The following is a 25,960-nucleotide window of genomic DNA, read 5'->3' as shown; positions in this document are numbered from 1 at the left end:
ATCGAACTGTTGGCCAAAAGGATTGGATCAGAATATCCGTGCACATCTCCAACAGCCACATGTGCTCTTGGGAACAGGGAGGATTATGGCTATTTTGCGTTGCACTGACTTGACTACCCATGAGGATGAACCTTTTCTCATTTTATCAAATCATTTCTGTTTCTTCATTGAGCTAGCCTTCCAAGTCCTGTGACCATCTCTCTGTTGGTACGGGGTGCTTTACGGGGGAAGGAGTGTTCGCCCTTCCCCGGTCTAACTGGCAGCAAGGAATGCTGGAAGCACATGGGCCTGTTTCTGTTTGACTGAGGGGAGTAATTGCATTCAGATTGCATTGAAAATGATGTGAATGAGAAATCATAGTGGTAATGAGAAATGAATTTTATTTATACCTAATTTTGGATTCAGCCAAGGGGTACATTGTGTTTGTGCTGTGTCAGATACTGTGCCCACTGATTTCATAGGAATGTTCTTTATTGATCCTCACAACAGTTCTGTCAGGGAGTTTGAGACCCTCTTTACCTATAAGAAAACTGAGGTTCAGATAAGTTCAAACTGAAATTTGAACCAGGTGTCCCTGCACGTAGGCTAGGGCTCCTTTTTCTAAACCGTCTGCCTTTTCTATAAGATCCGGTGTCTGTGTTTTTATATGAGTATTTAATCCCCCCATTTTCTGTTGGCCCCTGGAATAACATGCCCAGTGTTAAGCTGCTCTTGCAGGAGGTTATGAAGAGACAAGCACACTTCCTGGCAATGACAGTGATCCTGGGGATTGCCCTTGGGTAAGGACAGACTGAAGACATTGGCCCTTCTTTCTGGAAAGAAGAAAGTTGGAAGGGAGATATAAAGGAAGCTTAAATTCGTCAAGGGTAAAGGTAGATTCATCCAGTATTGTCCTAAATGCTTGAATGTAGATGCCATTAGAAATTACAAAGGAAGATTTTTAGGCAGAGGGTTGCATAGTACATTTCAAATCTTGTTACTCTGCATATCTCAATAGCTGAAATTTAAGTGATTCAGATATTTTGTGGATGAAGGAATGATTTGTAGAAAATGGTTCGGAGACTGAATGATTCAGAGAAGCAATGTAGTTGGGGAGAAGACTCTAACTTCTTAAGGCTGAAATTATGGATGGAGGGCCAGAATGCTTCCCCCAGCAGAGAAGAACATCGTAGGTGCCCATCCAGGGTGGGCTCGGCCTGAGAGGACGGGGCAGAAGGGATGAACCCATGGACACCCTGGAGGATGACTCTTAAGCAGGGACTCACATGACTACTTTAGTCCTCATCTTTCATGTTTGAGAATGCACTTTGGATTTGCTCAAGAGGAGTCATTTCACCTCCTGCTGTATCATCAATCTGGTTGAGAAGATATTTCATTCTTTCTCTTCAGAGGAATTTTAGAACCTATGGGATTTTGAAAGCAATACTGTTGCCTCCTGACAATGCAGTATATCCCTACGAATCCAAATAGTAGAAGTGTTCAGTGTTGATATGGGACCTCCTTTAGTGAAACAGGCTACATTCGAGAGGAATGTGTGACAGGATGCCACTGTGGAGGGGCACTTGGAACAATGGATTGTCTTTGGATAATGTCAAATGCGGACGATGCTACGTGGCACTGAAGACCTCTGATGCTTTAAGGGGAGAACAGCCTTTACTTTTTGATTATGTAATGGTGATCAGAATAGATTCTGGGACGTAATTCCACATATATCTGGATTAGTTTTTTCCTTTCTAATTAGGAAGAATTTTGGATTTAAATCCTGTTGGAAGCAAAGTTTAGGGCCTGTTTTATGCATTTACTAAATGTTAATGATGAGATGCCCTTGAAAGAGAAAATTTAACATTGGAGTAAAAAGTCAATACAAAACAAATGTTTATTATAGAGTGGATCTCAACTGAATATTGCCTCAGAGTCGGAAGGCCTCAGTTCTTCCCCCCTGTTAATTCAGTGAGTGGTGTGGCCATGGACGTGTCTTTTGACTTCTTGCTTTAATTTTCTCACCTGCAAAAAAAAAGTTGAAATTCTTAGATGAAGTTATCCCTCAAGTGTCTTCTAGAGCCAAACATTTCTGATTCTCTTAAAGTGTTTAAGACAGTTCTTCTAAGAGAGTCCAGGCAATATGGTGACAAATATTTTCATTGTTTTTTGTTGGTTTTAGTGATAATATTTTGTAATTAAGAGACTTGAGTAGATGAGAAACCACACACATGGCATAAAAGGGTTTCTCAGCAGAAACTCTGTGTGGCTCAAAGTGGAGAAACAGACTTATAAATTTCTCTTGATAGAAAACATGTTACCACACAAGGAAATCATGAAAGACCTCTGAGCAAGTCTTTTTCATAGACTTGGGAAAATTCTCACGTAATATATTCTTTTTCTAAAATAATGATTTCCTTCCAACTTATTTATTAAAACAATAACAACGACAACAACAACAAAAAACTTTTTAAGATCCTAAGCTTCAGAAAGAAGTATGATGCACACTCTGTGTATATCGCTGGTCCATTCATTCAGGCAGTGTTAATTGATCATCTTGCATGTGCTAGGTGATATCCTGGGGGCTGGGGATGGAAGAATGATGGGAAAAAGCCCCTGACCCCCTGTACCCTGGATACTACTAGAGAAGGAGGTTTGGAAATAAATGATGGATGTTGGGGGTGGTTATGAGAGCAGGAGAGCACAAGGAGCTGGAGCAGAGAATACCCAGTTGTGGGTTGTGGAAGGCTTTATGGATAGATGGATAGCAGTCTGCAGGTGCCTGTATATATATAAAGAGCTGGCATTCTAGATGCAGGGAACTGCACTGATACACAAAGCCCAGGGATGGGAAGGCGGCACTGCAAGTAGCTGGAGAGGACTTGGTATTTTGATTATGGAAGCTCACTCTGGTGGTAGCCTCGAAGGAAGGGTGAAAGTGGGGGAAATGGCAGGAAGCAGTTGGGAGGCTACTTCCTAAGGAAATGACGAGACCTCGGAAAAGGCAAGGGGGGTTGGAGGTGTGGATGGGCATGAGGGATAGGTGTGTATGCAATTGCATGTTTGTGTATGGATTGTGCAAGGATGGAGAGCCAGAAGAGGAAGCCAGGTGTGACTGGGGGGTTTCTGACTTGTGGGAGTTGGTTGTATCACCCCTGGGAAACTTGCTGGCAAAATATCACTGACATCTCTAGCTGACTTGGAACCTGCTGCCCCTTTGGTGGAACTCTTCGAAGCAGTGACTAGAATTGAGGGTGGTTAGCCAGTGATATGCTGACAGGTATTTATTTTGCTGACAGATATTTTCAAACGCGCACGCACACACAAACTCCCTCGTGCACACACATACGCACACACGTGTTGATGAAAATTTTCACTAATTTAAAGCACGTGTAGCACACAATCTACAAATACTAATGTACAGTGCTTTTGGGGGTGGATTCCATGTAGCCAGCTGATGCTCACAGAATGTTTTCACTATGATCTCTCATGTTCTTAGCCAGACCGATGGCAGTGAGCAGAGAGTCACCCTGCACTCCCCAGTCTCTGCTCAGGTCTGGGAAAGTAGGCCATGCTGCCTCACCTCCCATACGTACTCTACCAGAGGGCTGCTGGACACAGGCCTGCTTTGTTGACACTCTTTCCCAGACCACACCATTCAGTAACTGGTCTTGGATTTTGTTTCCATTCATTCCCTCCACATCCTAGGTCAGTGACCAGAGTCCAGCATATGAGACGATATGAGTCACGTAACTTCCAAAGGGGCCCTTGATCCTTGGAACCCCACTTGTGAAGCCTTGTCTCAAACAAGACTCATCCTGCATCACACTGATGGTGGGCAGCACGTACAACCACAACTACTTCTGTCCGTGGGCCTGTGTATTGTAGCATTTAGGAGACGTAATTTAACGTGTTCCATGGTGCACACTCGAGGCTCTCATCCTACTTGACCTTTCTGCAGCATTTTAAATGGGTGACTTTTTAAGGTCTTTTGAAACTTTATCTGACCTTGCCTTCCATGATATTACTTGACCACGTCTATTTCTTTTTTCTATTTCTCCACCTCCTCTGCTGATTCCCTTTCCTCTCTTCCACCCTCTGTTTTGCCCAGCTCCGTTTTCCTTCTGCATTCTGCCCGGCTGTGATTCGTAGCTCTCAGGGTTAGTTATCAGCAACAGGCTGACCGTTGGCCTTGTGCCTCCTGCTCAGCCTGAATCTCTTTATCCCCAGCTTTGCATATCTGGCTGCTTGTTGGTTGGCCCCACATAGACCTCCTTTTGTGTGTGCAAACGATGGTTGCCTCCCTTGCTCCACTGTCTTGCTTTTCCTGTATTCTTTGTTTCCAAGATGCCTTACCATCTTGGAGCCAAGACCATCCGCTGCCATCGAAGTCTGTCCCTTCCCTCCGTACCAGACCTGTCAAGAAGACCTGGTAGCACCAGCCCTTGATCTAGTCCTCTGTCTTGCTTCTTCAGAGCTACTTCCCCAATTCTGTTCCCCTTGCCTCCCGCCATGCCTCCAGTTAGCCCCCTCCATCTCATCTTCATTCCAGAGCTAGATTTCCCTTCCAGAGCCCAGATAGGATGTTTAAAGCGCTCGTTCGCCTCAAGCACAAGTGATGGCACTTTGCATTTGTCCACAGGGTGCAATCTGAACTCTGCACAGCAGCCAACTTAGCTCAGCTTCTGCTCTTCTTCTAGCTACTCATTTCATAAACCAAGCTAAATAAATACTCCCAATTGCTCACTCACACTGAAAGGTCTATAATTAAATTGCAGAGGAAGGTCAATCAAAATTCATACAATGGGGATGATTGTGTCTGAGTAACAGTCTTTCTCTCTCAACTTTTACTTACTTTAATTTTCATAGCAAAATGACTACCATCTCCTGACTCCTGATGTCTGGGTCTAGGCTGAGATGATGTCATTGTGACTCCCCTCTGGGTTCTCTTCACGTAATTTGGAAGTGCTGTGTCCATAGGCATGTCCAGCTCCCTTCACATCTCCTCCCAAGGAGAGAGGGGCCCCATTCGCTTTGGAAGCTTCTCATTTTTCTTGGAGGTGGAAAATCTTCTAGCTCCAAGAAAAATGAGTTGGAGACTTCATGTTAAGGGAGGTCATACATACCTGGTGGCTCCCCAGATGTGACCTCGTGAGAGGACCGGAATGAGATTATGCGTGGCTTTCGGAGTTGGGGTGGACGTTTAATTGCTCCACCCCCCCCCCCCATAACAACTTCATGGCTCTCACGGGAGAGGGGAGGGTTGTCCCGGAAATTTGCCCTCCCTGTCCTTCAGCTGCTTTGTTGCTGAGCCAGACCTGTCTGCAAATTGAAATGGAATACTGGAATACTTTTTCTCTTCTCGAGTTACTGGTGGTAGCTGTCAGGAATTTGTTACTGCCTACTAACACCTTTTAGCATGAGAACAGGCTAAAGGCAGTCCAGGTGTGGGAAGTTACATTATTCTGTGGATGCCAGGGAGGGACTTCAATCCAGACTCTTCACGTGTGAAAGGGAAAAAACGGGACAGAATTAAGAAGGAAACCCTTAAAAATGTATATAACCACCACTGGTCTGCCTCCCCCCCCCCCGCCCCCAACTGTATCTCTTATCCACCATTACGTAGAGAGATTGTAAGTTCTTCAGGTGCAGAAGTGCTACCTTTGTCCTCCTTTGGTCCTTTTAGCTGTCTACCTCCAAGTCATGCCCATAATGGGTGCTCAGAAGCTGTTGGCTTTAGAGAGTATCTCTCTGCTCTTAGCACAGCTCTTGAGATAGCAGGGATGGATGCTGGCTAAGAACTGTGTTCCCTACCTTAGCATACAGACCGTACTTAACTCTCTTCAGTCATTTTTCCCCAAGGGAAACTCTATGGTGAATGCGAGCTTTGCGTTGTTTTTGGAAGGGCTGGTTTATAATTCTTTTGGGCTTTTCCAAGAATCCCTCTAATCCCAACACCCCACCCCACCCCCCACCCCTGACCCATTCTGCTCTCATAGGAGCTGTCCTTCATGTACCTACGTGCATTTACTGGGAAGTATGCCATCTTCCTTTGGTTCAGACCTTGGAGACGCCCGTCTTTCAGTATTCAGAGGGAAGCAGAAGGTGGAGGACTAGAGGACAGCAGTGTTTTCGGATGTTCTCTGACTGCTTGTGTTCAGGAGGAACGCAAAAGTATCTAGATCTCATCCTCATTGTGGTGTCGTAGTGTTACAGGGTCCTAGACCTTTGGGGAAACTGAGGCTCAAAAAGGTTAATAACTTTCCCTAAAATCAGTGACTACTTAATGACAGAGTTCTAGAGGCTGTACTTTTCCACACTCCCCTGTTTCTGCGGAGGGATCTGGAAAGCTCTCATTTGAAAATGTGTCATGACCTCACGAAGTCTAAGCCTCAAGGTTAACATATGTTAAAGAAATGTAGTCGGTTTTCCCCAGGTGCTGAATTCTGGTGAGCAAGCTGATTCTGAATTCCTCAAATCATTTCTACAGAGCAAAGAAAAACCAGTCAGACTAATGTTAATCATGGGAGCCTATTATAATGATATATAACTTGTCATAACACACTATACTATTACAGCAAATACATTTAACTCACAGAACATTCTCAGGGGGCCCTTAACTCCCTTTCACGTCGTGTTCCAAGAGTCTGTAGCAAGATGGAACTGCAGGGTTCTGTGATGCCACCCCACTATTGACCAAGCCAGCGTCACGAGAATCCTTTTTTAAAAACCCCTGCACCCTTTCCCCAGGCTTAAAAGTGTGTTTGGTTTTGTCAGCACCTCGAAACGGGAAGTTGAGATTTGAGGAAAAACCTTTGGTGGTTATGCACTAAGCTTGCTGGAGAGTTGGAGTCTTGGTTGTCATGGAAACCGCACTGCTACCTCATTTATTAATGGAGGCTTGGTGAACTTCCGGAGGTACTTTTGCCCTGTCCTGTAAATTCATTCTGGAAAAATGCAGGCTGACTTTTAGAATATTTCTCTGTCATTTCTCAGGCATTCGTTCCTGGATCCTCATGAGCTCCAGAAAATTGCCCGTATGCAGTTTCAGAACACTGACTTTTATCTGGCAAGCGTGTGTGAAGGCCGTTCCCTTTCTTTTCATGCTTAGATCTTGTTTATGCCTGCCTGCCTTGTTCAATAAGTGAATTTTTTTATATGCCGCCTTTAAGAATTATGTGGATTTAAAATAAGGGAAGAGGGAATGGAAAAAATCAGTAATCAAATACACTGAAAACCTTGATAGTGGCTTTAGGAGAGCTAGAGGTTTCTAAGCCTTTCCTAAGTTTTACAATTCTAAACTTTGTCTTTTATCCAAAACGAAAGGTTTCTTTCTTCCCACTTCAGTAAAACACTTTCAGAAAATGTCTCAGACAAATGTTCTTAAAGTAAGTCTAATTTCACTAAACTAACTCTCCCCCGCCAGGCATATATATTAACAGTAGTGGAAATTGCCTCCAGAAATCTTTTTTTTTTTTTTTTTTTAAGCTAATTGTTTATCTGGGAGGATGCAAATGGTGGTTTTAAGCCTTGAAGTCATTCATCATGCCTGGCAGCCTCTATTGTATCATTGTTGAGTCTGAGCCAAGTGAGACTCTTTCTTGGTCTTGGGAGAGAGGTCCACGGATCTGGTTCTGCCAAATCTGTGTTCTCGGGGAATCTGAGCCCTGCTGTAAAGGACGGTGAAGTAGGCAGACCCACAGGTCCCTTCCGACTGGGAGAATGGGTCCCCATTTTCTTCTGTCCCATTAAAGTTAGGAAGTCACTCTGTTCAGAGTAGAAATGACAGGACTTGTCCCCTCACTTCTTCCATTGTCTCTGCATTACTGCTAGTTTTTAAGCGCATTTTTGTGGATGTAATAAAATATTGTTTATAGTCAGCTACAAAGTAAGTAATTACAGTGTGGCAAATGAAATTCAATATAGCTTTGTCGTGGTTGTTTGAATTTTAATTAAACCAGTCTTAGAGTAAATTATAAATGCCGCTGCTTTTGTTGTGACAAGTGACATTGACAAAATATTAATCTAATGGATAGTTATTCACAGAAGCTAAATGTCTTCTCTAGTCTGCGGGCTTTGGGTGTTTGTTTTTGTTAATTTTCAGTTTATGCTTAAAAAAAAAAATCCAGAGAAAAGAATAAAGTTTTAAAACCACATGAAATAAGAACTCCATGTATGGAATATTCCATCACTGATATCTTGCCAGCCCCCAATTGCGAATGTCTCATTTATGGCACTGAAAACTTTTTTTTTTTCTTTAAACCAGATGTCTCTGTGGTCACTTTTTTGGTATCGTTAAAGCTGGGATGAATAACCAACTGTTGACTACAAAGCCTAATATTAAAGGAATAATCAGCCCATGTTCCTATTAGATCATTTCCCTTTTATTTTATTTTGTAAATTACCGTGTGGTGTTGCTTAAAAATGGCATTTTGTTGGTTATATGTCCCTTTAATAGCTAAATTATCCACGTTATTTTCTTTGGAGATTCTTTTAACTTGAATTTATGTAATTATCTGTAAAGAATCTATATATATATGTATTTTGAGTGTGTTACATATTCAGAAGCTAATTTTTCTTTCTGTCATTTTATGTGCTTCCCTCCGTCATGGCTCAAAGTTTTTCTTTGTTTTAACATTCTGATGTTTAAAAATGAATGTGAAGAATTTAATTACAAGATCTTTACATTAGTCCTGCAGTAGTTTTTAATATGATGGACTTCAACCGAAGGACAAAATCTTTACATGTTGATTATCTCCTTCTGCCCTTCAAAGCTGACACCCCAAAGGTTAGAGTAGAATCAGTTTCACCCACAGTTTTTTTTCTTTCAGTATGCTAGAAATTCCCATTTGAAGAGTAGAGCCAATTGTGTGTGTGTGTGTGTGTGTGTGTGTGTGTGTGTGTGTGTGTGTGTTGGGGGTGGGGATGGTAAAATCACGTTGAGTCAGTTTCCAAATATGATTGTAGCCTGTATTTCTTTATCCGGGGATTAAATTGTTGCCACCACCACCACCAACAACCACTATCGTTAGATCGTGGGGGGCAAGGGTAGAGAAGGTGTGAGACGGCCGTTTGTAGACATCCAAATATGACAGCAGAACAATCTCTGCAACAATATGGCAATGGAGCATTTGCTGACTTTAGAGTGCCAGATCAACCCCAATATTTTTTCAGGGATGCTAAACCTCTTGTAACTGCTAAATTGGATTTGTCACTGAATGAAGTATCAGCTGCTGTTAGACAAGGCCATAAAAGCCAGCCGGCTGGCCCTTTGTAGGCAGGGCTTACCCAACGATTGATATGTTTTAGCACTTTTGGGATTATTGTGATTAAGAGGAAACCATTCTGAATGAGAGAGAAAGGGGGTAAGGATGCACAGCCCACAGCTGGTGAGCAGCATGTGTTTGCTGCTGAGGAAGTCACCATTATGGCTTTCTCTGGGTTCCTGCCCTGATTGATGAGTATGAAATCTTTATATGAAGAAGCAGTGTCCTTATTTCCTCCAGTTGCAACTCTCTTTTGCAGGGCGATAGGCATCTGGAATGCTGTGGACTTGAGAATTCTGAATGCTTTTAAAGCACTCACACGCATGCTCACACACCCACAGTGCCTAAATGCGTTAGTCTGCACACACCCCAGTTAATTGAGTTAACGTGTAGGGATTTCAGGAATAACAACAGAGTGTCCGCTTTCGTTTCCCAGACTCAGAGCTCTCTGACAGCCATTAAAAAGATACCTCCACATAGTTTGTGTCTGAGGCATATTCGTATGTGTGCGACGCTACATGGAAACTGCACAGCCCGTGGATTTGTAAACTCAGGCTCCTGGCCGAGGGCTTATTAAGTACGGGAACCTTACCGTCTTTTTAGAACGGGTTTGTTTTCAAGAACTACCTTCTCCCAGGAGCAGTAGAGCTTTTTCATGGGTCTTGACTGGCCAAGGCAAGCCCCTGCAAGGGGCAGCTTGTTGAGTAGACTGGAGCTTGAAGCTGCCCAGTACTTGAAAATGCACATGGAACTGGTCGCCACTTTGGCCATCCCTAGGGGACCGTGCCCAGTTCATGCTCAGAGTTTGCTCAGCATACCGCACAGGAAAGAGGCCGGCTTGCCAGGTCCTGCAGAGCGTCTTTCCAAGCCTGTGAAAAGCACGAATCATCCAGCAGCAGAGCATGCTTACAGCTGGCCCTTTGCTAGCTTTGATCTGTGAATCAGGCCGCTCCATGAATGCCCTTATTGTCATGTTATGTGTACACAGTGTGTGAATTATTGAAAATAGGGAGGCCTGAGCCTCATCTGGTAGAGATTACAGTGCAGGCATGCTGGGCGAAGGTCTGTAATTGAAAATCCCCAGATGCTGTTTATTTGGCCTTTGTCACATGACCTGCTGCAGGAAGATTGTCTGAACAAAATGTTGCCTGCATGGAGAGTGGAGCCCACCCTCCCCCACCCCCGGAGTCTCCATAGGCTCAGTCTGTACACAGCTTAAACACCTGCCCAGAGGATTTTTAGAGGCTTAAAATAGATTCGCTCATAGCATTTAAATAGAGGGCATCTTGCTTGTTGGTTTAAACTGCTTAAGCGGTTGTTGACTTGTGGAACCTTCTATCCACACAAGGGTTTGCTGGATAATTTCACTCAGATATATTTGCAAAGCAACCTTCAGGGCTAGAGCCATGTAAGGATAAGTAGTTTGGGCTTTGCCTTTTCTTAAAAAAAAAAAAAAAAAAAAATCTTGTGTGTGGTGAATGAGTTTGCAGATGAAGCCACGTTGACTGTGTGTATTCCTTGTCTTTAAAAATACTGTGGCTACCCAGAATATGCTTAGTTGGTTCATCTGCATTTTATCCAGTTCATTCTTACCTGTTCTACCTATGAAAAAGTTGAGATGTCTCTTAGAACGTATGTTTTTTTCTATTACATGCTGAATGTTACCTTCTATGCAGGTGGCGGACTGAAGCAGGAATGTAAATCTGAAATGGATGAACATCACAAGAATTAAAAACATTGTAATTTTGATGAAGGAAGGGCTTTGAGTTTTCCAGGTTCTTTCTGTTAGGGAATAAAATAACGACTCCCCTTCCCTTTGCCCCACCCTCTTGTGATTATGGGTGCCTCGTACACTTCTCGGGACTTAGGAAGAGGAAAGGTTCATGGCTATTGGGCATCCCCCGAGCACTCACCTGGACTGTGGGTCCCTAGGGGCAGGAGCCCAGCCGTGTTCTTCTTTATATCCCAGATATCTGCCAGCACAGTCATTCCCCCCCCCCAAGTCCTGCCAGTTCTGTCTTCCTCCCTCTCTTCCTCCTTCTTCAAAGAAAACATACAGTCACCACCTCCTGTGTGCCGTGATGTCAGTTCTTCAGATATTTTCCCTTTCAGGAGGTGGCTAAAATCAGCAGTGATGCTATGATTAAGTAGTACATTCCCAGTCCTGCGCTGGGAGTTGGGGGGTCGGGGTCCCGGAGTAGGATGTGTCCCCCGCCTTCAAGAAGCTCATAATTTGTCAAAGAAGGCAAAGGAAAGCACCCACGGGAGGACTGCAGCATGGCAAGCCCTGTGCAAGCCGCACGCACAAAGTCTGATGAGCTGAAGGGGCAGAGCAGGCTCACTGGTGGGAAACTGGAACGTGCCACTTGACCTGGGTTTTGGCAACTCAGAAGTAAGTGTTCAGCAGATTTGGGCAGGACCGTGAGGGCAGGGATGGGGGGGCGGCAGGTTGTTCACATGGAAGGAATAGAAGCCAACATGATAGGATGGTATATGTAGAGAGTGACGGGGGGAAAAGGCACCCCCCCAAAAAAGTGGGGGTGTGTGTGTAACATTTTAATCTTTTTTTTTTTTTTTAAAGATTTTATCTATTTGTTTGACAGAGAGACACAGCGAGAGAGGGAACACAAGCAGGGGGAGTGGGAGAGGGAGAAGCAGGCTTCCCGCAGAGCAGGGAGCCCGATGCGGGGCTCGATCCCAGGACCCCGGGATCATGACCTGAGCCGAAGGCAGACCCCAAACGACTGAGCCACCCAAGCGCCCCAACATTTTAATCTTTTACAGAGAGAACATATTACATATCCTGCCTGGGTAATGTGAAATTTTTAAAGGAGAATAAAAAGGAGTTGGCGCTCCTGAATCTGAAACTCGGCTGAAAGAGGTAATCTGGTTTGCTCGGTCATGATCTCAAGGAGCCCAGTGCATAGGCCACTGGCCTGTATGTTGTTGCCTTTGGCTGCTTGCGGCCTGGGGACCAGTCAGATGTGGCCAGAGCAGGTGGGTGAATGGCAGAGAGCCTGGCAACCACGGGAGGAAACATCTCTGGATTATTTATTTATTTATTTCCCTCAGACCGTTCTGTAGTTGTCCCTCACACCCCCCTCGTACCCTGCCATTATTATCGTCACGTGACTTCTTGCCTCAGTTTCCCCTCTTATACTCTAAGCACCTCGAGTGCGGATAATACGTATTATTCCAGCGTGTATCTCCTACAGTGCTTCGTGCAGTGCCTTTTATATAGAAAATATTCGGTGGGTGGTGTTGAACAGGGGAGGGGAGCGTATGGGGGCCAGATGATGAAGGCCTCGAATGCAGAAATTGGAGTTAAGTTTGACCCTGTGTTGTAGGTGGTGAATGGAGAACGTAAAGTCTATATGCGGTTCGGTCCACTTCATGGGTGGGTTGTGCCCCCTCCTCGTAAGATTGTGTTCTCACGAAGCACTTAGTAATGACCTTGCAGGAAGTTAACTGTAGTGTCTAGGCTTTCTTCAATGCAGATGGTCTAAAGTTAAGGCATGATGAGCTTGGAAGTCAAAACCGGGTTGAGATCCCAACCCTGCCACTTACCAGTTTGGTAACTTGGGTAGGTTTCTTCGTGGTTTGAGCCCCAGGCTGCATTCATAAACTGGGAGTGGGGGGGTGTGAAGGCGAAGCGTCTGCGGGTACAAGCCCAGGGCTTTTCCCTGGTGCGGACGCATGGGGGGGTCTTCCCCCATCTCACTGTGTCTCTGCCTGCCACAGAGTGGGGTTTTCCTGGCGTTTGACCCTCAAATTTCAATCTCTTCAGTTGGAGCGCACTTAAGAAAATGTCCTTTATGAACGTGGTTTCCATATGATTTTTAAAAGAATTACCAAGTGCCTGGGCATTTAGAATCCTCTGTTTTTTTTAGCATGTTTCCCCACCAGTGGCTCATCCCGTGTGAGTGCCGTGTTGACTGGACCCGTGGGTTTACTCACCTTTGTCCAGCTGCTGCTGCAGGAGCTGTGGAAGTTCTGGCTTTCTTCTTCTAGCGAGAGTTGTTTTTACAGTAAGAACTAAATTCTGGAAATCCAGTGGGGGACATGCTATTTAATGCAGTGCCGCCAGCCTATTCATAAAGATAATTTTACAATCTGCCACAAATTACAAGAATTTTGGCCACACTTAGCCCTTGGCAAAAACCTAATTCCTGCTATCTTACTCAATGAAGAATCTATTCTAAATTAGAAGGTTATTGTAGCAAGTAAGTAGCTTGCATGATGCCCTTTTAATGTTAAGATATCACAGTAAAGGGCTCCTTTTACTCAGAAACAATTTCTGTGGCCGTACCATTTTGAAAGTTGAGGGTGCTGCAAAGATTTTGAGAACATGTTCAGTGCAGCATGGAAAAGCTGTTCGGTTTCAATAACCCTGAAAGTAGAAGCATTGTAGGTTTATATAAGATGCCAAGTGGTATGGTGTTCTGGACAGAAACCTCATATATCAGTTCAAGCAATGAGAACGTATAAACCAAGTGCAGTGACATTATGTAATAGCTCCGGGGCCATTTTATTTTTTTATTTTATTCTATTTTTTAAAGATTTTTATTTATTTATTTGAGAGAGAGAGAGAGAGAACACGAGAGGGGGGAGGGTCAGAGGGAGAAGCAGACTCCCCGCTGAGCAGGGAGCCCGATGCGGGACTCGATCCCGGGACTCCAGGATCATGACCTGAGCCGAAGGCAGTCGCTTAACCAACTGAGCCACCCAGGTGTCCCAGCTCCAGGACCATTTTAAATCACTTGGAGGTACGAGAAGCTTCATGTGTTATTGCTAACGCACATAGCAATCCTCCAGGGTAGGTTCTTTATCCGCATTTCACAGGTGTGGAATTAAAGGTCCAGGGACGTTAAGCAAGTTGCCCACATTCACACAGCTAATAAGTACAAGTCCAGCTTCCCCAGAAAGATCGAGGCGTAGGCAGCCCTACTCCTGAATCCAGAACAAAAACCAATCTGCAGCATCGCCACCATTAAAGATTCTGCAGCAAAGACCAATAGTTTTTGGCACTTCGAATGTGTGGATTTCACACTTCTTTAAAAGGCCAAATAACTAATAAATAAACAGAGTGTTCTTAGCAAAGTTTTTCATTAACAAGACTCTCCTGAATTGATGTTGAGATTAGCTTTTTTTTGGACCAGGTCCATAGCACCGTGGCATGTGGAGGTCGGTGCGGGTAGAAAGGGGTGAGGGGGGAAGGAGCATGGGTTGGTCTCACTGGTGCCAGGTTAAGAGAGCAGAACGAAGGTCTGGAAAATTGTGCTGCCTGTCCCTGAAATTGTCATTAACTGTAAAAGGGCTTACACGTTTCAGGTGATACTGCCGGTGTTGTCCACTGTATGTGATCTTTTTCTAGATCATTTTTTCTCTGTATAGGAGAGGTCACTCATCCTTTCGTTTATTGAAAGCCTTTATGAGTACCTACTTAGTAGATGCCCGATCTATAGTCAGAGAGAACTAGGTAGATTCTATCCATGGAACAGTCACAGTTCTCAATGGGGGATGCATGGTCCCCCGGATAAGTAATGGTGGTGTAGAGCGGCAGGGGGTATACGCTCAGCATGTGAGGGTACAAAGGAGAAAATGACTAATTCCGTTTGGTTGGCTCCCAGAGGACTTTAGAGAGGAAATACTTGAGTTGGGGCTTACAGGGTTGAGGAGGAGTTTGTAGGCAAAGGAGAAGGGAAAGGACATTTTAGGGCCATATGGTCTGTACAGAGGCATGGAGGTGTGGAAAAGCATGACAGGGACTTGGGGAACTCTGTGAAGCTTCTTGTACCAGAATAGAGGAGCCCTCTCCAGGAATGAGCTATTAGGCCTGGGTACCGGGTAAAGGAGGGTGTGTTTCTCTTACAGTGACCAGGGACCTTATGACACAGGAAAGCAACACAGTCAGATGTGGATGTGAAAGAAAAGGCAAATGCCCAAAAGATGGGCAAAAACTTCCCAGAGAGCCTGTGGGTAGGGCGTCTATTTAGGTTGTTTAGGGAGCAAGAAGCATAGGTTCCATTAAATCCCATACACACACTGAGTGTGTGGGATACAAAGATGCTGAAGACAGAGACCCTACCTTTGAGGAGCTTACAGTCTTGTTACACAAGGAAGTCTTACGAGAACCACAATTTGGGCAGGGCAGGGCAGAATGGTGAATCTCTGCTCCTTTCCCAGAGCCAAGCCATACTAAGTGGTTCATTTGTAACTCTCACAATCTTCTGTGATCAGTTTGCTTTGTCATGTTGTGGTATTTCCCAACCACTGGTCTGTGAGGTGGGCTCCAGGCTCCAGGCTCCCTGGCTCACTCTTCTTCACACATTCCCTGTCTAGTACATGTTTAAGGGGTGGGTGGTTCATGGAGGAGATGCCCTTTGACCTGGGTCTGGAAGGATTTTGACTGATCGTCTTAAGAGGTATTGCAACAATGAGCAAAATCTTAGAATGGCAGGCTAGTTCGGGGAACTGAAAGCCACGCGTGCATTTTGATGGTGGTAAGATGGATTCAGGTGATGGTGGACGTGGTGTGGCATGAAAACAAAACGTTAGGGCCAGGTGGTGGGACAACATTGAATACTATACTAAAGCAGTTTGACCTTTAGGCTGCAGACAGTGGGCCCATGAAGGTCTTGGGGCAGTAGAGTGGCTAAGCCAGAGCTATGCTTTGTAGGTAGCTGTGTGTAGGATGGACTCTCAGATCAGCAACCAGAGGCATAAAGTATTAAGGCTAGTGAAATTATTCATTAGAGAATTAAGAAGGTGATTCGCTAGCGTCTCTTACTGCTTCCTAGAGAATGAGCCATTAGAAAAACTGACTTCATTCATATTTATTTTCCTTCTAGAAATAATGCCAACAAAGAAGAATTTATCTCCAATGTAGAAGGATTGTATTTCGTATGAAGCACTGGACAGTTTTCCTTGCTTGTCTCTTTTTGATGCTTGTAAGTCTAGGGCAAGCATGTAGTTTGTAAGCTGTCCTGCTGAGATGAAGGAGCACACGGTGTTTTATGGGGCCATCACTCGATAATGTTATCAGCTGCCGTTGACTGATAGGAATGCCGAGAAGCAGGATTTGAGTTATTGCCAGGCATTTTGAAGGGATGCAAGGAATAAGTTCCGGTGAACCAGAGGTTAACACAGCCTTCCTCTGTGTAGTCTTTCTTCTAAAGCTATTCCTTATAACCCCCCGGGTGAACGCAGATGCAGCTTCTTTCAGGGACCTGCCAGTGTTCACCTCCCGAAGGCCATCAGTCCATTCGGTAAACCTTTAGATCGGGAACACACAGTACCAGCCCCTGACAACCCAGAACAGGCTGGCCCTTTCCGGTGATTTTCCATATGGGTGCTGATTTTTGGTCAGTTATTTATATCAGGGATTGACCGAGACACTGGTGTCTAAACTTCCTCGTTGGCAGTGCTCTGGGGTTGGTTCAGATTCTTTTTTTTTTGGGGGGGGGGGACTGGGGTGAATCCTCCTTTATCCCCAATCTTAGCTTTGTACCGCCCTCCCACTCTGGTCTCCATCCCTGTCATTCAGTTGTTCATTCCATCAGTGTGTACTTCCCCTGAGGACCTGCGATGTTCTTGACCCTGCGTGGGGCCGTGGGGGGGCACGGGTGTACAGTGATGAGAAAACCCAGTGTGTGGTGGATGCTCCTGTGGAACTTGCTGCCTGGAAGTTGGAGAGGCAGGCGTTTATCATGCGAGCAGTCAGATAAATGGGACGTGGCAGCTGGGATGCAGATGTGGGTAAGTACGGGGTGACTTGACCCCGTTCTTATGGGTGAGAGTCTCTCACAGGTGTAGGTTCTTTGAAGGCAAGATGGCATCTTTATGCCCTCCTGCTTCTCTTCTAGGTGTTATCCCTGGTCTGACTAGAGGTTGACTGGTCAGCTTCAGTAGACCTCCGTTTTCCCCCCATTGTTGCTGGTACTACAATGGCAGCAGGGTGGAAGAAAAGGTGAATTATTAAGTCTTCCCCCGGTGAGTTTATACTCTCTGCTGCCTCCTCTGGCGGGATCCAGAGATATAAACTCCCTGTATATGCAGCAGGGCAGGGTCATTAAACATCCCCATTCTGTAGACCCTTCTCTAGCTGATGGTGCTGAGCTCCCACATTGTCCCCTGCACCTGTGCTTTTTGGTGTTGGCTTTCATAGCCTAAGATATTTTTTACTTAAGATGAAGCTCAGCTGGTTAAAAAAAAAGGTTGATGGGTAGAAAGTATTTTACCACCGCCTTGGAGAACCATGCTGAGAAAGTACTCTCTGCAAACCGTTCTTTCTGTTGGGCACTGCTGTTGTGTTGGAGGACAGAGCCCGTGTCCCACGGTGTTGTCACCTGGTGGAAGGCATCGTTTTTGCTTCTTTTCACTGGGTCATCTTTTCCTTTTCTGTTTTCACTTTATGTCGATGATCCAGAGTGAAACTGGATTCTAGGGAAGAGCCCTTCTTCTGCCCCTACCAGTGACTCTCTCCACAAACATTGAGCTGCTTGGGAGAGGGAAACAAAAAACATGAATGTCATTGGTTCTTATTCTCAGCGACTCCATCATCTGGTTGGAGCCGTGACATGGACTGAAACGATAGAGTATAAGGCAGAAAGGATATAAGCCAGCAGCAAAGCAGCCCCAGTCAGAGGCTGTAGATGTTTAGGGAAAGAGGAGGCCTCTTCCATCTAGAAGACTCCTGAAAGACAAGGCATTTGAAAGGTGGGCAGAATCCGGATGTGCAGAAATGGACTGGAGCAATACGGGGCATGAGAGCAGTTGTGCGTGCAGGTATGAAGCCCAGAAAGCTCGAGGTGTTACCAGGGAAGCTTCTGGTAGTCTAGTAGGGCCATTGGGCTGAGTTAGGGTTGGTGAGGGTGTGTGGAAGACTAAAGGTTATAACCAGAGCATCAGTGCCTATTTGATGCAGCTTTGTTCTAGCAATCAAGGGAAGTTTTAGTTTTCTTTCCGATTCTCATTCTTTACATGGTTAAAAGATGGGGGACATCCTCAGGTGTCCCTCTCAGCCAAGGGAGGACTGGTGTGCATCAGCTAGAGCCCCCGCCCTGCTCCTGGGCTCTTCAGCCCTCCCCTGGCCTGAGTTTGCCTCTGTACTGGGCTGCAGCCAGGAAGAGGAGGTTCCATTTGTTACTTCTTTCTTTGTGGCTCCCTGCCTCCATTCAATTACAAAGTGGCTCTTACACTGTGAAAGCCCAGCGTCTCTGGGCTACAATTTCTAGCCACAGACCCTGCATTTGCTGTGCCTCAAACATGACCTTGAGGCCACATCCCATCACACACCCAGGCCACAACAACGTTAACCAGCCTTCTGGCTAGGCAAGGCAAGCCCAGTGCAGACTCCACGCCTTTCCGTTGGTGTCTCGCTCCCCTTCGCCCCTTTAGCGGGAGGCTTCACGGCGACCCTGGATGCAGGAGAAGCCGCGATGGCTCACTTTCAACGGTGCTGTGTTCTTGAAGAGAAAGGGGAAGGATGAGATAAAAGCGGGATTGCAGGGCCTGGGGAAGGATCCCAGTATAAAAGTGGCAAGGCAGGCTCTGTCTTTCCTGCTGCCTACTGCCTCTGGGAACAGCCAGGGCGGCCACGGCTGCAGAGCCTCACACAGAAAGAACAGGGTGTGTGTTTCTAAAGGACATTTGATGCCACAGAGAAGCTGTAGTGTAATGATGCTTAGTGGTGGAGCGTGGCATTGCCACTCAGCTCTATAAGCTATTCCAAGTACGTATAGAGAAGTAAGAAGGAGCTGATGTGTGCAGCATGCAGACCACAGAATCTGGAAACTCGTGGGCTCTGAAAGGAAGTGTGCAGTGGTCACAGGAGCCTACGGGTCCGCAGATGCCAGATTCCTGCTTATATGTGTAAAGAAATGCAGCTCTTCCATCTGGAATGGCCTTCCACCCATGCCCCTCTGTTCTGCCTGTCAAAATCCGTCTGATCACTTTAGTTAGTGACATGCATACTGAAGTGTTAGGAGGGCTGTCCTCGTGCCTGTGACCACCACCGCAACACGGAATGCAACAGCACCCATAGAATAAGACAGCTTGGCGGACGGGTAGAGGAATGGAAGGACGTGTCAAAGCAAGTATAGACAAAGTGAATGGTGGGATCCAGGAGGAGGGTCTGTAGTGTGCACTGTGAAATTCTTTCTGTAAAGAAACTTCTGTGTGTCTGAAATTTTTCATAATAAAATGTTGGAGAAAATGCCATCGGTCCTTCAAGGCCTAGATTATGTTCTAGTATTTTTGGGAAGAAGGCTTTCTAGACTTTCTCAATTACTTGTAGCCGAGGACACGTGCATGTTATCAGGCCCTCTTTCATGGCAGTAGTCGTAGTAGGACCTGGAGAGCTGGCTTGCTCTTTTTAGATATTATGTTGGGCAGTGCCCTCCCTGTGGGCAGGCAGGCTGACTTCTCTTTCTATCCCTGATGCACCAGGCAGGCATAGTGTAAGGCACAAAGGAGATGGTCCCCAGTTGACAGTAGGATTAGTTTAGGAATGTCACGCATAACTTTGCAATTATCTTTGTTGAAAGTCACGTTTGTAATGTAACGTTTACTGGATCAAGCACCACGGTGTGTGTGTGTGTGTGTGTGTGTTTGTGTGTTTTATTTTTTAAACATTTTATTTATTTATTTTAGGGAGAAAGTGCGAGCACGAGTGGGGGAGGGGCAGAGGGAGAGAGAATCTCAAGCCAACTCCGTGCTGAGCACAGAGACAGATGCTGGGCTCAATCTCACAACCCCGAGATCATGACCTGAGCCAAAACCAAGAGTCGGACGCATAACCAACTGAGCCACCCAGGCGCCCCCTGTGTGTGTGTTTTAGAAGAGAGAGTGAGAGAAATTAGGGTTAACATTTCTAATACCTATAAAACAAGACTATGCTCTGTGGAGCCAAGGCTAACTGCCAGTTAAGTTACATCAGTGATTGTTGGTACCCTAAGCTCCCAGTCCTTAATAAAAGAATTCTGCACTTTAGTGCAGAATTTGAACCAAAGTTCAAATCCAGGGCTCTGGACTATATGGATTCACCCCATTTGGAGAGCCATGCTGTAGAAATACATATCAATCCTGTTCAGGATGTTCTGTCAAGGTCACTGACAAAAATCCATTCAGAACCTAGTTGATTTCCCCAAAATACGTACAACCCCAAGTGCCAAAAAGATACTCCTAAATCATTCGGAGTGTCATACTTGTTTCCATAGGCATATTTTAATTCTGGGAAGATTTAGAATTGAAAAATAGAAGATTTTAATAATCAAAGCCACAGTGTTAATATTTGACTTAGAGGTTCTACACATATTTGATGTTTTTAAGTAATTATTTAAAATAATTTGGCCCATGCAACAGGTCAGCCAGCCTGTTTTCCCAAATTAAAATGTGCAGTGAAGTAATTGATTTAGACTTGATTTTTGGGAGGGTTGAAGTCTTACTAGATTCATAAGCAGTATGAGAGTATTTAAGATAATTTATTAGGTTTCTTTTTTTTTTTTTTAAAGATTTTATTTATTTATTTGACAGAGAGAGAGAGAGAGAGAGACAGCGAGAGAGGGAACACAAGCAGGGGGAGCGGGAGAGGGAGAAGCAGGCTTCCCACCAAGCAGGGAGCCTGATGCGGGGCTCGATCCCAGGACCCCGGGATCACGACCTGAGCCGAAGGCAGATGCTCAACGACTGAGCCACCCAGGCGCCCCAATTTATTGGGTTTCTAAGAGTTGTTTAAGGAAGGTTTTAGAAGTTAGGTCAAACAGTTCTAATAATTAAAAGAATTAAATATATTCTAAATTAAATATGGAATTTTAAATGTTTAAAGGACCAGACATTATTTGAATGGCCCTTTGAAAGCAATTATAAGAGGCGCCTGGGTGGCTCAGTCGTTAAGCATCTGCCTTCGGCTCAGGTCATGATCCCAGGGTCTTGGGATCAAGCCCCCGCATCGGGCTCCCTGCTTTGCAGGAAAACCTGCTTCTCCCTCTCCCACTTCCTCTGCTTGTGTTCCCTCTCTCGCTGTATCTCTCTCTGTCAAATAAATACAATCTTTAAATAAATAAATAAATAAATAAAACCCCCAAAACAAGAGAGTGATTATAAAATTATAGGATATATAAATTGAGGATGAACTAGGGTGATTAAATTTGTTTTTTAAATAAATGAATAAGGGTGCCTGGGTGGCTGAGTCGGTTAAACAGCTTCCTTAAGCTCAGGTCGTGATTCCAGCGTCCTAGGATCGAGTCCCATGTCAGGCTCCCTGCTCAGCGGGAGCTGCTCCTCCCCTGGCTCATGTGCATTTCTCTCTCTCTTGCTCACTCTCTTTCTCTCTCAAATAAATAAAATCTTAAATACATACATACATACATACGTACGTACGTACATATACACACACACACTTTTAAAAACCAGGTAAGTCCAAATAGCGTTTCTGTATACAGCGCTGCCCTCACGGTGATTAGAAAATTCACATGAAATAAAGTGATTAACAAACACTGTTCAGATCAGGTAGATACTCAGAGTTAGTTGAATTTGAATTTACAGTTGGAATCAGCAGTATTCCTTATGGAGGCAAGAAATACAGAAACCTCAAGTTAATTACCCTTCATGCCTTCAAACATGGTAGGGAAGAAAGAACACAGGGTTCTGAAAGGTGATCTTACGTTAAGAACGGGAAACAAGAGTCACGACAAGTTTCGGTGAAATGGTGGCTATGACGTAGTGCTCCGCATGAGTTAGCTGTTCAGTGAGAGCCTGTTGTAGACGTAATAATTTTCAGATGTGCTTTAATCAGAGTTTGCGTTGACACTGTTTAATTCCAAGGGGTGTCATCTGCATGGACCCCCAGGTGGTGTACAGTCAGATGTGGCTGTCCTGGGTGTTGATCTCACCATTCCACCCAGTGCCGTAAGGAATCAGCTCTAGAGGTTGTGTGTCACGCACATCACACAACTTCATCTCCTTTCACGGAAGAAGAGTAGGGGACCAGGGGACGTTTTTGCTATCTGGACAAGGTTTGGATGAAATTGCACATAATACTGAACCCCGGATTTATTTCATACTGGCCACTCAGACCGCCCTGAACAGGACGCACAGGGAGGCCCTGAGTTTGGAGGATGCTTGGCTCTCCTGCAGACATTGTCATTTAGGTCTGGCTTCTGGTAATTAGGCACTCCTGGCCGAACTCTGCTGTCAGCACGCCTTTGAGACAAATTGCAAAATCTGTACAACCATCTGAGAGATAGAGAAGTAGACCCCAATGACACTAGAGGGGATATTGGTAGTTCTCAAAAGTTTGAGAGAGAATGCTTAGAGAAGCAGTTCTTTAACCTGAATTTAGAGGTCCTTTTCCTGTGGTGAAAGGGTAAGTTCAGACAAGCATCAGGATCTGAGAGGATCCTGACAGGCTGCAATGATAGGCTTAATCTAACGGGATGAAATGCAATTGGAAATAAATGTAAGGTTCTGTATTTGGATCAGAAAAATCCCAACTATGCGTGAAAAGACTGGGTAAAGAGGTAGGGATATATCTGAGGAGTAATCTACATGAAAAAGACCTCTAGGAGTTCAAATGACATAAATTTGACAGTTTATTGTGGTTCCCCAAAATCAAATGCAGCGTTAGGCTGCATTAACAGAGGTAGAGTGTTTAGGATGAGGGAGGTGATAGACTTCTGCTGTGGACTTGTCATAGGAGGAGCACCACTGTAGTTCTGGGCTCCAGGCTATGAAAGGAAACGAGACAAAGGATGGTCCCTGGATGGAAATGGTAGTGTTCCAAAGCTGTCACAGGTAACAGAGGAACAGAAGAGGTTTGGCCTGGGTACAACTCCAGGAGGAACTGAAAGCTGTCATTAGTATCTGAAAGTCAGTCATGTGCATAGCCCTGTTCTTGTTAAGAGGAATAAGGAGAATCTGGGGATAAAAGTTATAAGAAGCCCCAAATAAGAAGGGTCTTTTTTTCCCCCTTAAATATGTTTTAAGGTAAGATGGACTGCCTCCTTAAATCTAGAAGTACTTGGTTAGGCTCCTAAGAATTGAGGCTTCTACTGGTGGGAGCAGATGACCCGGAAGAACTTCCCAGCCCCAGGATTCATGATTCCTCCGCCTTCCAGTGGTGACCCTGTCCTGCGTGGTCCTAACACAGGCAGGCCACGGACAGAGCCATAATGACAGGAACCATCTGGGCAGTGCTGAGGGAGCCTTTAGAACCCTCCGACAAGATTTCCACGCTCTTGGGTTGGTCATCATTCGTGCGGACAGTTCTTTACTCTTCCAGGGTAGGTCGGGGGTGGGGGGTGGTGGGGGTTGGTCCCTATCTTTCACCAGAGGCTCTGTTTTTTCCTCATTGGTTCTTTCCACGTGCCCAGCAGTGTGCTGGGTACTGGGGAGGCTTTGGGGCGAAGGACAAAACTCTTGCCATCTCTAGGTATGCAGCCTTTTCTGGGAAGTAAGACAGCACAAACAAACCCTACAGTGAGCCTTGCAGTTAATGATTGTAGGTAACTGCACGAGTGGGTTCTTATTAGTGTAGTCGTAGTGATACATACCCCACTTAGCTCCGGGGACACCTTTTCCCATCAGATGCCCATCTTCGCAGTTAGATGATCTGTTTGAGGCCTCTCAGTCTCCTGGTAGGCTAGGGGCACGCGGGTGTATGTTTGTGTATACTTGTAGTCGTTTTCTTTCCCTTACGGGTTATAAAGTTTTGAGGAGGTTAAGTCATTTTTTTTTTTTTCTTTTTCATGAACATGATCTTACGTAGAGTTAGTTCCTAGCACAGTGACTACCTGTAGGGAATGTCTGCTTTCATACTGTTAATCTCCGTCTCATGGTAGGAGCAGTTCATTCTGCAGTTGCCGTACTGACTCTGAGTGGAGTTAGCTAGAAGCCTGGGTGAGGGGGGGGCAGGCACGAAAACTTAGTCGGGAACAGAAATGAGTTTGTGGATTCCCACTGCGCATCCTGTGTTTGTTGCTCATACATGTTAGGTGCGAGCATGTAAAGAAACAAGAAGGCACATTTCCATCCTCAGTTGTTAATCATAGTTCATCATTAAATGCCCTTCATGCTAAATTTCCTCTAGTACATATTATTGCAAACAATTGTACTGTTTTATTTTTCTAGCATTAGTGAGTGTACAGCTCCAGCTTAAAAAGTCTTGATTCAAAATTCTTGGCTTTCAGAGGCTGTTTTTTGGGGTTTTTGTTTGTTTTTGTGTGTGTGTTTTTTAAGGTAACCCATCTTACTGTAAATTCTTTTTTCTTTCAGGTAGGAATGAATTGATAGCCAGATACATCAAACTCAGGACAGGCAAGACGAGGACCAGAAAACAGGTAAACTGACCGGCCTGGACACTGTGCATGTCAGCGAATGGCCCCAACGAGGCATTTTGGCTGCAGTGGCTGTCTGTGCTTTGGCTCCTAGGAGCCCCCAATTTGAGTTCCCTGTAAGGACATCAGTGTTGTAGGTATTTTCAATTGGCTCAGTTTTCACTGTTCATCATTTCAGTGACCCCTCGCTGTGTGGTCTACGGAGTCCTTTTCATACCCAGCTGGGAAAGCATCACCACGAAGGACAGTGTAAGCACTGCTCCTGTACCATATTTTAATACCTCTAGTTCTTTCCCAAACTGCGCATCTGTAAACACTGCAAAAGCTGCAGGTGCAAATACGCCCAGAAGTCGTGAAACTTGGAGATTTTGCGCATTGTAAAATCCTGGAACCATTACCCATGAGTCATCATTTCGATGAAACAGTAACCCCAGCAGCCGTGAGTCTTGGCCTGAACATAATACTGAATGGTGTGCGTCCAGGGAATGGTTGCTCCTTCAGCTACGGCTTTTTGTCAGTAGCTGCCGTGACGGAAATGAAGTTACAACTTAAATACGTTTGTGCAGAGCAGTGTTAGGAATTTTGCTCTGCCCTTTGTCAGGGCTCTGGCTCTCCTTGTTCCTTCTGATGCAAAGCAGCCCAAACCCCTGACCCAGTTCAGAACTGGAAGGGATGAGAAATTCATGTTTAACAAAAAACAGAAAAAGAAAGAAAGGAAAAGCGGGAGGGGGGGGAATCAAATCAACCTCGTGGGTGAGTTGTTAACAGAACAAAATTATTTTTTAATGTTGACCTATGCAGATCTATCTGGCATGGATTTTTAAAAAACTATCATCATACCGAAAGGCGAGCTCAACTGTGGTCTCTTTAAGTGTGAGCAGCAGATTCCAGTTCTCTGCTCCGTGATGAGTTGTTTTCATGAGTGTTTATGGCGGGGAGAGCTTTTCCCCAGGAATGCTTACATGTGCCCCCGCCAGGAGCCTGGCTGCTGAGTCAGCACAGAGGGCCATGGCCTCCTGCCAGTACGCAGAGGCGGGGCATTGTCTGTTCAGTGGATGTCCCCCCCCCCCCCACAGCAGTGGACAGTGGCCCTCTGCAAGTCAGAGAATCACCTTAGAACAAAACTCGGGTGAGAACAAGTAAAACCAGGAGCCGGATGGAGGGGTGAAGAGGATGGGGGAGTTCCTGCTTCTCCGTACTTTAAAAAAAAAAAAAAGAAGGCAAATTGGAAAAAAAAATTAATTATTGAAACTCAAAGATAAAAGGATCTTTTATTACCCTAAATCCTGTTTTTAGAGTCAGTATTTGAAATGAAATAACCACCTCTCAGTCTGAGTCGCTGAACTTTTAAATGGAAGGTTCTAAATTTCTGAAACAGAC

At 45.1% G+C, this 25,960-nt stretch overlaps 1 protein-coding gene and 1 long non-coding RNA gene across 12 annotated transcripts in view; one reads left to right on the top strand and one right to left on the bottom strand.

Annotated features, from left to right (window-relative positions):
- Positions 1 to 25,960, top strand: part of TEAD1 (TEA domain transcription factor 1) — a 255,127-nt gene that overhangs the window by 161,227 nt on the left and 67,940 nt on the right. For all 11 annotated transcript variants that reach the window (XM_073882902.1, XM_073882905.1, XM_073882898.1 and 8 more), the window contains one exon: positions 24,519 to 24,583. In XM_073882902.1, coding sequence (XP_073739003.1) covers positions 24,519 to 24,583 — 65 coding nt within the window. The remainder of the gene's footprint in view (positions 1 to 24,518; positions 24,584 to 25,960) is intronic.
- LOC141370900 (uncharacterized) lies at positions 1,887 to 6,606 on the bottom strand. The gene is made up of 3 exons (XR_012375383.1): positions 6,576 to 6,606; positions 6,001 to 6,463; positions 1,887 to 2,004 (listed from the first exon to the last, which is right to left on the bottom strand). It is a non-coding gene; the product is annotated as an uncharacterized lncRNA (long non-coding RNA).

This window comes from Callorhinus ursinus, unplaced genomic scaffold (assembly GCF_003265705.2).
Source record: "Callorhinus ursinus isolate GAN/ISIS: 27379988/994484 unplaced genomic scaffold, GSC_fseal_2.0 scaffold49, whole genome shotgun sequence".
NCBI lineage: Eukaryota > Metazoa > Chordata > Mammalia > Carnivora > Otariidae > Callorhinus > Callorhinus ursinus.
Note: the sequence above shows the minus strand (reverse complement) of the source record. Positions and strands in the feature narration are given on the sequence as shown.